We start from the raw sequence: 13,560 nt of genomic DNA on the forward strand, positions 1-13,560 counted from the left end.
TTCAGTGAAAAAATAATCTATTTCCCTCAAATCGCAAGGGAAGTGAATTAATAAATTATGTTGGAAATCTGCCTAAAAGTTTGAACAATATTATACATTCATCTAAATAACCTTCAGATGTATTAACAAATTATAGTTTAAAAATCAAATTACTGACAAGAAACTAAAAATAGAATGAACTGTTTCTTAGAACCATGGTAGAATGATCACTTTGTCAGCTTTGAAAAGAAATCACAAATATTGAGGGGTTTGTCTACATGCAAAAGCAAAACAATGTTATAATGCAGAATAGCAACACGCACATACAAAGGAAAACAAGATTGGAAAAATACGTATATTAAAGACCACATAGAATTCCTAGCCACACGCTAGAAAGACCGCCTTCAAGTTGGAAAGGAAAACAGTAACGCCTGGCTTAGCTACAGTTACCACACAGGGATTATAAAATGCAGTTCATGTTCCTGCTAGATGGGGCTGAATTCAGGCTGACTGCATACAAGCTAGGAGTAAGTCCCAAACTGGTGTCCTGTGGCAGAAATTCTGGAGCATTCCTGGCACATTTTCACACCTCTCACCCCAGCAGGGCATTCTGTGGCCACTCAGCCTCTCCTCCCATGGAACCCCATCATCCTTCTTCACGTACATTCATGTGTTGGTCCCTCTAGGAACACCTGCAGACCCAGGTACCCAGACCGGTAGCACATGCACACATGTGCACAAGAGTGCATGTACACTTGCATCTGTACCACAGATCATCTCCTTTATGCTGAATCCCACAGCCCATCTGCTCTCAGAACTCACTTCTGCACTAGCAGGTCTTATTTTCCAACCATGCTCTGATGCTGTCCTCCCATTTCAGGTCTCCATTCTAACAAGGATGAAGTTGACTCTGCACTCTATGAGGTGAGGGACAATAGCAGTCTATTCAGCACCCACTCTGATGCTTGGCCCACCAGATGCTCCACAAATATGTGTTAAGTGAAAGAAAGAACTTAAATGCGTCTGCACCAGCATGGCTTCTCACTGAAAACCACATTTTTACTTATAAGAAAGTACTTTCTTTTACAGAATTGTGTCTGTCTCTGCATGGAGAGAGCTCCTGAAGGTCAAGCGCTGTGCCCCACTCATCTCTGGATTCCTAGCACTCATCACGACCTTGAGTGCTTTACAGCAGTCAGCAGGGTTCTGCTGCAGGGATGTGTTCAACTTGTATTTATTAAATAAGTGTGTTCCAAAAGGCCGCGCAAATACTTGAAGTTTAGGAAAGCTGATAAAGGTTACAAGTGATATACGTGACCTATATGAGGAAAGCCACAAAGTTTTTATCTTTAGCAAGTGGAAGTAGATGAATATAAAAGAGATACGATGTGTTTCTGGATAGGACAGCCTCACATTACATGAATTTTGTTCTTAATCCTACAGCTCTTGCTTTTGGCGTCGTGGGAGGATACAGCACTCTGAGAGACCGATGCTAAGAGTATGCAGCAAGGATAAAAATGCTCATACACTGGGTTGATGTTCTTACTGCTAGAAATTTATCCTAAGGAAATAATTTAAGAGAAGGGGGGAAAAAGTCATATACATGAGAGTGTTAATTACAGCCTTATATAAAATAATTGAACATAATTGGTTGAATAAGTCACGGTTGATTCACTAGACAGAATATTCCATTGATCTTAAGAAGGAGAACGATGAAAGACATGCGGCCATATGGTAAGATACACAACACAGAGTGGACTTTAAAATGCGGCATACAAAATGGTATGTTCACTTTGATTAAAACCACGTGAAAGATGTGCGTAAGTGGTTAAGAATCAAAAAGAACAGATAAGGATCCCGGGTGTTGAGGTAAGAGGGGTTAAGGATTCAAAGTGGTTGAGATATGTTATGCAAGTACCAAGTCCCCAAAACAAACATCCCTACTCTGTGTTGCAAACATACACCAATAAAAGAAAAAATTAAAAGAGACAAATTTGAAATCACTTTCATTTAAGGGAAAGAGACAGAATATTTTATTTCTTTAAACCTTTTAATTTATTTAAATTAATACATTTATTGAAAATTTTAAAATACTAGACTATAACAAAAGCTTGTTTGCATATTAGCCCTTAATTGGCATATATTTCTTGATATACAATTATAGCATATTATATGGGGAATAGCCTTGACCAGCTACCCCTTAACCAGTGACCTAACCCCTGCAGCCTGAGCAGGATCATCCCCTTGCCCTTTAGTTTAGAAACTAACCAGGAACCAAGTACCCTCTTATGCTCCTGACTTTGTATATAGTAGGTACTCAAAAATTCAAGATGGATGGATAAGTGGATGGGTTAAAAAAAAAAGAAAAACAGCAAAAAATAGGAAATGCTTTCCTATAAAGCATAGTGCACACTGCTATTTGGTATTGGTAAGGTTCTGACATGGTCATAGATCTTTCCTTCATGAATCTGTTTAACTCTTGCTGAACTGTAATTTCGTGTGAGTAACTTTAGTCAACAGCGTGCTTCTGTAATCTGGTGTACTGTTTTTGTCAGAAGGGAGCTGTGTCTTTTTACAGATGCGCCCTCAGATTCAGGAAATCTGATGCTATGGAAAACGTGTAGGATTTGGAGTGGGAACCCAGGTTCAGGTTGTTACTCTGTCACTGGCTCCAGTGATGCATTGGTTCATGAACTTAATTCTTTCCACGATTCTGGTCACAAATCAAATTGGACAAGAACAAAATCAAATTTCCCCATTCAGTCAATATTAAACCTAACCACTGAATTTAATTCACTTTTTGTCCAATTTGGTTTGCAACCAGACTCATGGCAAGAATTAAGTTCATGAACCAAGGTACCGCTGTAGTTCAAATTCTAGCCAAGCACAGCCTTTGAGTCAGTTACCTCGTTTCCTTGAACTTTGTTATCATTCTGAGGTGTGACTGAAAAATACAGTGTATGTTTAATTTTTAAAGATGCATTATGCTAAAAGTCATGTTGTAATTAATTCCCCTCAAAATTCTCTCTCTTTAAACATGCTTATCTCATTATTCTTGCCTCTTTTTGAAGCAGCTCTGGAAGTCCTCTTTCATGAGGGTCTTTAGTTGTGCTGTTATGGCTGCCTTGATGTCCTGCATTGATTCACAAAGTTTGCCTTTCATGGCCATTTTGACTTTGGGGGAGAGTCAAAAGTCACTAGGTGCCAGATGTGGTAGATAAGGAGGATGGGGACATGCTGCAAGTTTTATGAGCATGTTGTTCCACTGGGTTGGTCCTGGGAGTAGCACTCATTGTATTTTTTTTTTTTATCACATCTTGTAAAGATACTCACAAAAGAGGACTTCCAGAATTATTTCAGAAAGTGGTAAAGATGGGATATACGTGTTTAAAGTAGAGAGCAGTTTGAGGGAGATTGATGGCAATGGGCCTTTTACTGTAAAAAAAATTTTTAAAAAAATCTAAATATTCATCATATAATTTGAAGACTTCACATAAACTAAGAGAATAAATGCAAAGTTGTAGGGAAGATTCCTATCTCTCAATAATATAAAATATTCAATAAATATTAGCATCCTCTCCTGCCCCAAACTTTCTCATAGTCATAATGCTACAGACCATTCACAGCCTTATTTAAAATGCAGATCTACAAGGGTGTTCATATTAGATGAGACTAAGTTATCTTATACCAGGAGTTTTTCAGTGAGGCTGGGTTTTCCCTCAGGGAATATTTGGTAGCTTCCAGAAATGTTTTTGGTTGTCACAACTGGTTTGTGTGGGGTGGATGACATTGGCATTCAGTGGGAAGAGGATAGGGGTGTTGCTTAAACAGCCTGCCATACCCCAGACTGCTTAACACAAAAAGACTGAGTGTAAAGACCAATAGACAAGATTAGTGAATCCTACATTTGAGTAACAATCCATAGGAGAGACCAACCTTGTGATGATCTTTTGATCAAATCCCTTTCTTTCTGCAGAAATGTGTGCAAATGTGTATGTGTGTGCATGTGTGCATGCTGGTGTATATGCCTCCAAGGCAGTGTGATGGGGAGGAACTCAGGAAAAAGGACAGGAGGACACTGGAAGAGGGCCATTTCCTGTAGCATCCTGTGTGGAACACCTTCCTTTGGCTCCCAACTCTTCAAAGCCCAGCTGGAACCCTCTGTCCTCGTGACATTTTTTCTTAGCACTCAAGGACCCAAATTCTCCCTCCCTGACCACTCAAGATTCAGCAGCTGATCTGTAACTTAAACTGTTTATCCTAGGAGGCCCCACCTTCTCATTTCACACATGCACCATATATATTAAGACGCAAGCAATTAGGATTCACACCTTTTTTACGGTGCTTTACAAAATGGCGAAGGAAAGGAAAGCAAGCATGAACATTCCTGCTGTCTTGGCACATCTCTGGTAAAGTCTGTTTTGAAATTTCTTTTGAAAGTGGTTGCTAATGGACTGATAATTGCTTTCCTGGCTTCCTTATGAAGTGTGAAGTGTTCTGCTAGCCTGTCAACAAAGCATCAAGTACCGTGCAAACCAACCTCAGATTTATTTGTATCTTCCTTCCTATTGTAGCATTTGTGGTGCAGGAATGATTAGGTAGGTTGCATGTAAATGGCTCTATTTGTTTTTTTTTTTTTTTGAAGGATAGGATTAAACAGGCAGAGATTTGGGAGAGTAAAGAGTATCAGGACTGGGCTACGGTCTCTCTTGTCAGATTTCCTAGACAGAGAATAGATAGTTCTTAATCCAACACTTGGTGCCTAGCACAGGGTAGACACTCAGTGAATACTGCTGAATGGATGGAAAGAAGTTCTACTTCCAGATGGTTCTGTGAAGTGATCTCTGGAGATGCAAATTAGCCAAGGAGGCCAACAGAGTGAGAGGGAAGAAACTGACTCCATCTTTTCTTTCAAAATGCTTTTCACTGCGAGATATATCATCATCCTGAAAACCCAGATGGAAAAAGACTGTTTATTGGACCTGTACCACTGTGAGGACAGCTCAAAAGGCAATCAAATGGTTCTGAAGTCTGTTTGCTACAGAAGATGTTTGGGCACATGAAGGAAGACTGTATTTGTGTGGTCTCAGCAGGGCAATTCCTTAGTAAGAAGCTGCTGGGAGGAAAATGTTTCAAGAGAAGAAAAATGCACTGTTTTGTGCATTTAGACACTGTTTTAGGTGTTTTAGACACTGTTCAAAATTTTGAACCACTGAAATAATTTTCCCAATCTCTTTCTAACTCTTATGAAGCAGAGAGCAACACTGTTTGCTAAATATCAATTTTAATATTTATTTTGACACGTGTGGTAAAATTTAGCACACTTAAGCGAGTTTCTGCAAGAGGTGCTTTTATGTGTATGTAGAGACAAGCTTAGTATTTTATACTTTTATAGACTTTTAGGGATGTCGTTCCTTTTCTATTGATCTCACACTATGATGTAGTTAATCTGAAGTCAGGAACAGAGCTGTCCCTCTGTCAAAGAATGACCTGCTCTGTAACAATCCACTTATGGAGTAATTTCCAAGCATTCATTGTGGGGACTTCTCATGTCACACTTATTTTACACTATAAAGATCATCATAGAGGCTTAGGATTTTTGGAGTCAGTTGGATCAATTAGGAAATCATCTGAGTTAGGTATACTGGCTACAGTTAGGAAGCTGAGCTGAGACTAAGAATCAGATTTCCAGACTCTGAATCCAAAGTTTTTAAGTGCTTCAGATTTTCCTTATCATCATTTCTCTACTACAGATTAGACTGTGAGCTCCTTGACAGCAAGGCCAGGGTCTCCAGCAGCATCAGCTTAGGAGCTGGGTACTCAGCAGAGAGCGGACAGATGGCCACCTCTTGCATTCACGGGGTATGAATGTGACCTTGCTAGGTGGTACAGAGGCATAAGGATAGTTGATTCTTTCTGGCCTCCTCCACTGAAGCCAGCATCTTTGAGATTCAAGCTGTGCTCTATTATACCCAAAGATATCCAGACACGGTTGAGTGATAGAAATGCTTGGGAATGTCACCCTCCTCTATCCCAGAATTGTCCAGCAGAAATACCATACCAGGCCTACAGCACCTGCTTCAGAGTTCTTATCAACAAGCCCCAAGCCCCTCATTCTTGTTGGAAACCACAGACCTCACCAAACTGTATTTGCAGGGACAGCTCCATTCCCCTTTTTTGTCATCTATTTGCAAATAACGTCCAGCTTACTGTAGGCTGTCAGCCCTGCTCCTGGAATACAAGGCCTGCTGAGCTGCACTTCAAGGTCTTCTGCTCTTAGTGAAAGTTTTAGAAAATGTCCTAAGATGACTCCTAAGAGGCAGAGGGCCTAGTAAATTCACATGAGTGATGGTTCCCAGATGGCATGTTCCTCCTTGCCCTCCCCCATTTCTCAGCTTGTGGGGACAGGGAATTTGTCCTGGTCCTTCGAGCTTCAGTCCTACCAGCTCCCAAACCTGGAAACCCAGCCCTATTCTGGTTCTGTCTTCCTTTATCTAGATGACTTTCAGAAATTTACTGGGGACTCCATCTATAGCTTTGCCTTCTCAAGCTTGTCTCCAGCCAATGTCTGCAGAGTCCTGCTCTGTTCACTCCTGCCTGGGCTAGGTGTCTACCACAGTCAGACCCTTTGTTCTTGATGTCTTGAGGGGGTCCCAGGAGAACATTCCCTGTTCCTCCCATCCTGTGGCACCCAGCATGCTAAGGGATAACATTGATGATCATCATTTTCCAACCTCACAGAGGAGCAGAAGTAGGAAGATACCATGCATTTCGATTTTTTCAATAAGGCTGACTTATTCAATGTGAATTTAAGAGTGATTTGATCTTTAAACCTCTGAAGACTTTTACATAAATCAACTTATGAGTCATCAAAAATGTCTTTACAGACACAGTAGTATTTTTTCACTTGAAAAGTATAATCACTGTATTATGACCCAACTTACCAGCTCATATGCCCCAAACTCTCATCATCATAGAGAAGCTGACAAGACTCCAAGACTACTCTTCCCTTGGCCCCATAGGCCTATCATTATCTAGTATGCAGAATGCAGAGGCCTTGAGCAGCCCACCAAAGTAAGTGAAGGACCACAGAGTCAGGCTGCCTGCCTTTCCCTGAGAGAAGCACATTGCAAGAACTGGAGGAGGTGGAGTGATGAGGATTGGAAGACAAAGCAACAACCCAGAGAAGCTGGAATCTTCTGGACAGAGATCCTGCCTGGCCTCCCCTGCCATCCACAGCCCCTCACACTTGTAAGACTTCCAGTACCATTTGCGCCGCAAAGTATGGCCAACCTGTCCAAGAAGGAGGAAGGAAGAAGGCCTTCTCTATTGGATCAACTCCAAGGCCTCCCTCAAAGATCAACAATCCAAAGACCGCTGGAGCCCTTACCCCTCTAAATCCGACAAGAGACGGCAAGAGAGAGTAACTGTAGGATATGCATATACCGCAAGTGTGGTGTCCCATAGCGCTGGAAGGTTAGTATGGACCAGTGTTCAGACATGCAGGTCCCTAGAGCCCCAGTGGACTCTACAGTGGCAGTGGCAGTAATGAAGGTGAGGAGGAAGTGTCTGGATCTGAGCCTTGTGACCCATGCCCATGGCTCTTCTTTGCTCTTAAGGATCACCATGGAAGGTACAAGGTCCCCAAAGGTCAAGGGCAATCGTTCTCAATGTTGTAGCCTACATTACTGCCAGAAACAAGGGCCCAGCCAGCAACATCCTGAGGAACAGAAGAAACCAAGCAGAGTGAAGCTGTTGGCACACCCTGCAATGTGCCCAAGGATAGGACCCTGGGCTGGCTAGGACATGGCCTCTGACTCTTGGTGGAGACTCTGTGGTGCTGCCTCCCACTCACTTACACACACAGCCTGGCTTCTTAGCTGACCACTGGTTATTCTTTTGGCATGTGATTGCCTTCTGCCCCACCAGCTCAAAGGCGGGTTGGCACTCAAACGTGAGCGTGTCACCATGGCGAAAACGGGAACCTTCCCTCCGGCCATAGGCAGGGATGCCGGGGTCGCCACAGCTGCCCTGCTCGATCTCTGAAAGACAGGAAGATGAGAAAACAGAGACAATAGGTGACTTGATATCCCTTTTGAAGTTGTAGATCTACCATGCATCTTTTACTACCAACCCCTACCCCAACCCCTTGCCATGAGTCAGCTCTCTGAGCCACATAGGTATACATTTAACATGCTTATTGGGGGTGAGATTCATGTTTGAACACAGCATTGGTGAACAAAGTGCCCTTCAGCTGACACATGTCTGTGATTTTGGTCCACACACTTGCTTATTTTTGGATTTTCATTCTTAGTAGGTTACTTATTCTAGGGGCTGATAAGGCCCAGACTTTGAAGACTTCCTGAGTAAACCTGACCCTGCATCTAATCACTCTTGTCCTTGGAGGCAGCATAAATGCAAGCTACTCCAGAGCAGCAAAGGCAGGTGAAGAGGCGGCTGGCATTGTCACAACCTGGAGATTTGGTGGTGATCAATACTTGCTGCCTTCTGTTACAGAAGTGCTGTGGAAGTCTTTTTAAAATGTAGTTTGAGATAGTAACAGGCAAAATGAAACAACTTGTTGAGAGCACTTTTAAAGCCCAGTTGAGCCAACAATGGTGAGCTAGCCTTGAAGTGGGGTCCCTGAGACAGCTCGGGTATGATGGACAACTCACAGGAGTTAGCTAAAACCCAGGAAGAGGTCTGTCCTGGTAACCCCAACTTCCACCTGTCTTGTGCTTCAGACTGCAAGAGATGAAGGTGGAAATCTTACCAGGGGGAGGGCTTCCTACAGGAAAGACAGGAACTGGAAGTAGCTCAGTGGCAGAACACTTGCCTAGCACTCATGAGGCCCTGGGTTAAATCCCTAACACTACAGAAAATAAATTTTAAAAAGAAAAAAGAGGAAGTCATGAAGGAGGTGCTCAGTGGTGAAGTGAGATTGTAAGAGTTCTGAGATTTGTAAAGGAGGACTCAGGGTCATCAATGGAGTATGCTGGACATCTTTTTCCTACAGACACATTTATGGGTTGTCAGAAGCCATGGTACTAGAAATTGCTGTATGTAGCCATGGTAGGGGTGGTTCTGGAAATATTTCCTTCTGGGGGATTTCTGTGAGTGAATCAGGGTAGCTGATGGCTTCACCACATAGAGAGAACCTCTTGACTATCATATTTATGTTACCTTGAAAACCAGAACCTCATGTCCTCTGCTGAGGGTGGGGTGCAGGATAAGTGTGTGTGTGTGTGTGTGTGTGTGTGTGTGTGTGTGTGATCTCAATCAAAGGTCCTTTGAAGCTCAAGTAAACTCAGTCCTCCAATCTCTCATCTCATGTGTCCCTTTGACCTCCCTGTCTATACACACATACCTGCTGAGGCTGTGTCTAAGCCTGCTTTTGCAACTGGCCTTTGCATGCTCAGGGTTGGGGGTAAGGGAAGCATTCTGGAGAATGTGGTCCCTTGAGTCCAGGTTCCAGAGCCCCAAGATCTGAAGGGAAGGAAGAAGGAGCCCTTATGACAAGTTAACCTGGAAAGTAAGCATCAGGGCTCTCCTTCTCCTGATACCCTCATAGTGCTTTCTGGAATTTAAGTGTCTGGCATGCAAGTTCTGTCACTGTAGGCATTTGAAGCCTGATGGAAGTTTCTCAGCATTTAAGAAGAGAACCGAAGACAGATTTAAAGTTTCCAGTGAAGTCTCACTTAGATTGCAGAAGACATGCATGTGTGGAATGCTGTCTGTCCTGCCTCAGCAGCTAGCCTAAAGCTGTGATGGGGTGAAGAGAACAAGTGTCCTCAGGGGGAAGAAGGAATCTGCCAGTCTCCCTTTGTGTACACACAGCCCTGCCCACAGCGACCACACTTCTCCTGCCCACAGTGTAATCGTAGGCATGAAGTGAGTACCTAACTCTGCACCAGCCCAGTACAAGCCATTTGAAGTCTGCATATGGTCTCTGTCATCAAGGAGTGAACAGACAGCAAAACAGGTATTTAGAACACAGGTGAGTTATGCTATGGAAGCTTACAGAAGCATCTAACTGAATCCAGTTAAAATTTTGTGAGCACACAAGTTTTTAGGAGCACCGAGGACTCAGTAATCAAGGCAACTAAATCTTCAGGCAATATTGCTTTTTAAGAAAATCCCTTTAGAAAATTACAACTGATGCATACAAATCCAGCCCACAACAAAGAAAAACACCAATATTTAAAATGAAGACTGGCTCTGATCTTACACTTCAATAACTTACCGTACCACTTACCCATTTTTTAAAATCAGGAATATTTTGCAGTAATCTTGATTTGTAAAATACTGCATTAAAATATTACGTATCTTAATTACTGAGTTTTTGGCACCACTGTTAAAATTTTGTGCCCAAGGAGAATGTCTCTCTCAGCTCTGCTGAGTCCCAGCCCTGGGTCTAGGAGGGCTTCTTGGAGGAGGTGAAGTCTGAGCTGAGGAGGAGCCAGCAAAGAGAAAGATGTGCAGGTGAGAAGAGGGAGGAAGGGCGGTCCAGGTGACGGGAAAAAATCGAGGCCAGGTCCCAGAGATAAGGCTGTTTATAGGCGTACAAAATATCAGTGTGCCAATAACTACCTAATACTTCTTCTCAGAACTGACTTCTAGTTATATGAGAATTCTAGCACTACTGCCTGGAAACACAGTACTTGACATATATTGACTCACTGCACCTGAGCAGCAATCCTGATAGAACTGAGGCACAGAGACATCAGGTAATTATGCAGGGCCACGGAGCTAGGAAGTGGTGGATTTGAGACTCAGAAGTGGTCTGCATGGTTCCTATGCTCCTAATCTCTGTGTTGCACTGCTTTCTGCAAGTCTAAGCACTTCTACAAGGCGATGAGAGATGAGGCTAGGAAAGTTAGAAAAGGCACCAGCAGGCAGGACTAACCAGGAAAGGGCCTTTGCAATCTGCTAAACACATTGAACTTTCCATATAGGAAATGGAGAAACAATAAAGGACTTCATTCTATTAGGCATTTGGTATTTTGTATGGGAGAAAGATCCTTATGGTCACTGCCTGGAGAATAGTCTGGGGGTGGCTTCCCCTGAGGAAGGGAGAGCATTCCATCACCCACCAAGCCTGTGAGTGCCCACTGAGTGGAAGCCACTGTGCTGGGGCCTGAGAACACAGAAGAGACCCAGGGAAATCTAAGCCCCATCCTGGCCTAGAATCTCTAGAATCTCCACTCTAGTGGAAGGCTTGCAACTGTCTGGGAGATGTTTTGATGGCATCCTGGATGGTGCACATGCAGAAATGGGAGAGGTAGAAAGACCTGGGAGGAGGGAGTCACAGGCTGTGTCATCAGTGAGAAGGCTGGAGGAGCAGAGGGGAGTACTCCACCAGGCCTCAAAGGTTTGGCCTGGGCACAAGCAATGGCTTCTCCGGGATGAGAATGCAGAAGGAGAAGCAGGGCTGAATGGAGGCTCACCACTAGGTCACGCTGAATTTTGAGTTGTGGTGGAATCTCCAATGGGAGTTTTCTAGTACAAGGTGGCTACATCAATCTTAAGGTGAAACATCAGTCTTGGGTTTCTGGTCTAGAAATAGAGAATCTAGAACTCAGCTAACTGATGGTAAAAGAAACCACAGAAGAATGAGACCACCCAAGGAGGGTAAGAAGAGGTGTGAGTTCAAGACAAGACATTAGGAGAGCAGCTGCACAGTAGACTACAGTCCTGGAGGAATGGGAGTCACAGAGGCTTAGAGAAGAGGGACTTTTGAGAAGGTCAACAGGCTCAATGCTGTAGGGAACTGTAGGTAGGACCCAAAAGCAGGTTATCCACGGAGGCTACTCTTGATGCTGAAAGTATTAGACTGAGTGTCATCATGAAGCCACTACCCAAAGGTAGAAAAGGAAAAAGACATGAGGACAGCGGTTAAAAATATTTTTAAAAAATGTGACCACATTTAAATGCCAGAGATGAGCAAAGAAAGGGAGGAAAAAGAGAGGTGGAGAGAGAAGAAAGAGAGACAGAAGGAAGGAGAGGGAGAGAGAGGAAGAGAAAGAGGAGAGGAAGAGGGAGAAGGTGATGGGAGGAGAGAGGGGAAAGGAAAGGAAGGGAAGAGAAGGGGTGAGGAGGAAAGAGACTGAGGGGTTAACTGAGTATTTGGAGAAGAAGTGGAGAATTGGAGAAGGTGGCGCAAGGCTCCAGAGAGGGCAGGGGCAGGGGACCCTGAGCATGCTGGAGGACTGACCTTAGTGACTAGGAGGACTAATTCTCTTCCAACAGGACTGAACAGGAAAGTGCTGGCAGTGAGTTTTTAGGCAGGGAGGCAGGCAGGAGGCCCTGTATGACACAGGCTCTATTTTCTAAATGGAGCATTAGGAGAAGATCATTGGTAAAGGTGAGGCACCAGTCATGGGGACAAGGATTGGATGTCGACAGTTCTGTGACTCTGCAGAACATCAGACTAAGGCTAGATGGATGGCCATGCACCCGTAGGCACCAAAGGTGGCGATAAGTCACAGGTAGGGAAGCCAGCTCACAGGGCTGGGTATCTTGTCACACTTGTGCTCAGAAACTTGGTTCATAAAGACCCAGAGAAAGGGACCACAGGAGAGATTGGGCTTGGGGCTGGGCTTGGAGAAATGGAAGGACATTGGGGAAAGGAACCAAGGCTACTGTGCCTGTAGCTGAACATGAAAAGGATCAAACAGTTGTAATCTGAGGACTTTAGGAGGCTGAGGCAGGAAGATGGTGAGTTTGAGCCCAGTTTGGGTAACTTAGTGACCTAATGAGATCCTGTCTCAAAATAAAACATAAAAAGGGTTGGGCGATGTAGCTCAGTGTGAGGGCTTTGGGTACTACTTAAAATACAAAATACAACCAAGCAGCAGCCAAGAGGCTTAGGTCTAGAAGAAAAGAAGTGAAAAGAGCCAGAGTCTTTCAAGAAGTCCAGGAAGGGATAATGAACAGGAGTGGGGAGTGACAAGAGGATGAGCTGAGAGACAAAAGACCCCAGGGCAGGATGTGTAACCTTGAGATTTCAGAAGGGCTGAATGACAAGGTCTGGCTGCAGCCAGAGTGGAGGCTTCTGAAAAAGGGGGAAGCTTGAGGCTCTGAGGAGAGAGAAAGAGACAGATGACAGTGATGGGAATAAGAGGTCAAAGAAATCAGCTGAGCTGAAGACAGATAAGGTCAAAGGAGAAGGTCATGTAGGTGAGGTGGGGTGTGGTGGGGAGGGAACCTGTGAGGCATCTCTCCAATATGACGTGCATGGATGGTGTAGGAGGAGGAGTTGCCAGCTGTGGAAAGGCTCACTGTGCCATGGAAATCACAAGGGAAGCCTGGTTCTAGGATGTGTTTGAAAAGGGGTTCTGGAACAGGACAGTGAGCTGATTACAGAATACACACTGGCATTGGGCATAGTGGTGCATGCTATAATCCAGCACTCTGGAAAACAGGCAGGAGTATTGAAAGTTTGTGCCCAGTTTGGGCAATTTAACAATTTAGCAAAACATTGTCTTTAAAAAAATATAGGAAGGAGGGTACCTGGGGTCAATTCCCAGCACTGCAACAAACAAAAGTAAGTAAAGAAAAAAGCAAAAACAAAAGAAGAAA

The 13,560-nt window shown here is 43.8% G+C and overlaps 1 protein-coding gene across 9 annotated transcripts in view; it reads right to left on the minus strand.

Moving 5' to 3' along the window:
• Positions 1 to 13,560, minus strand: part of Csmd2 (CUB and Sushi multiple domains 2) — a 566,560-nt gene that overhangs the window by 229,959 nt on the left and 323,041 nt on the right. For 8 of the 9 annotated variants that reach the window (XM_063236032.1, XM_063236031.1, XM_063236030.1 and 5 more), the window contains exon 13: positions 7,839 to 8,021. The exons of the other annotated variant lie outside the window; for it this stretch is intronic. In XM_063236032.1, the coding sequence (XP_063092102.1) occupies positions 7,839 to 8,021 (183 nt within the window). The remainder of the gene's footprint in view (positions 1 to 7,838; positions 8,022 to 13,560) is intronic. 9 annotated transcript variants of the gene reach the window in all.

This window comes from Cavia porcellus, unplaced genomic scaffold, assembly GCF_034190915.1.
Source record: "Cavia porcellus strain 051 isolate PalLab524CR breed Dunkin Hartley unplaced genomic scaffold, mCavPor4.1 scaffold_25, whole genome shotgun sequence".
NCBI lineage: Eukaryota > Metazoa > Chordata > Mammalia > Rodentia > Caviidae > Cavia > Cavia porcellus.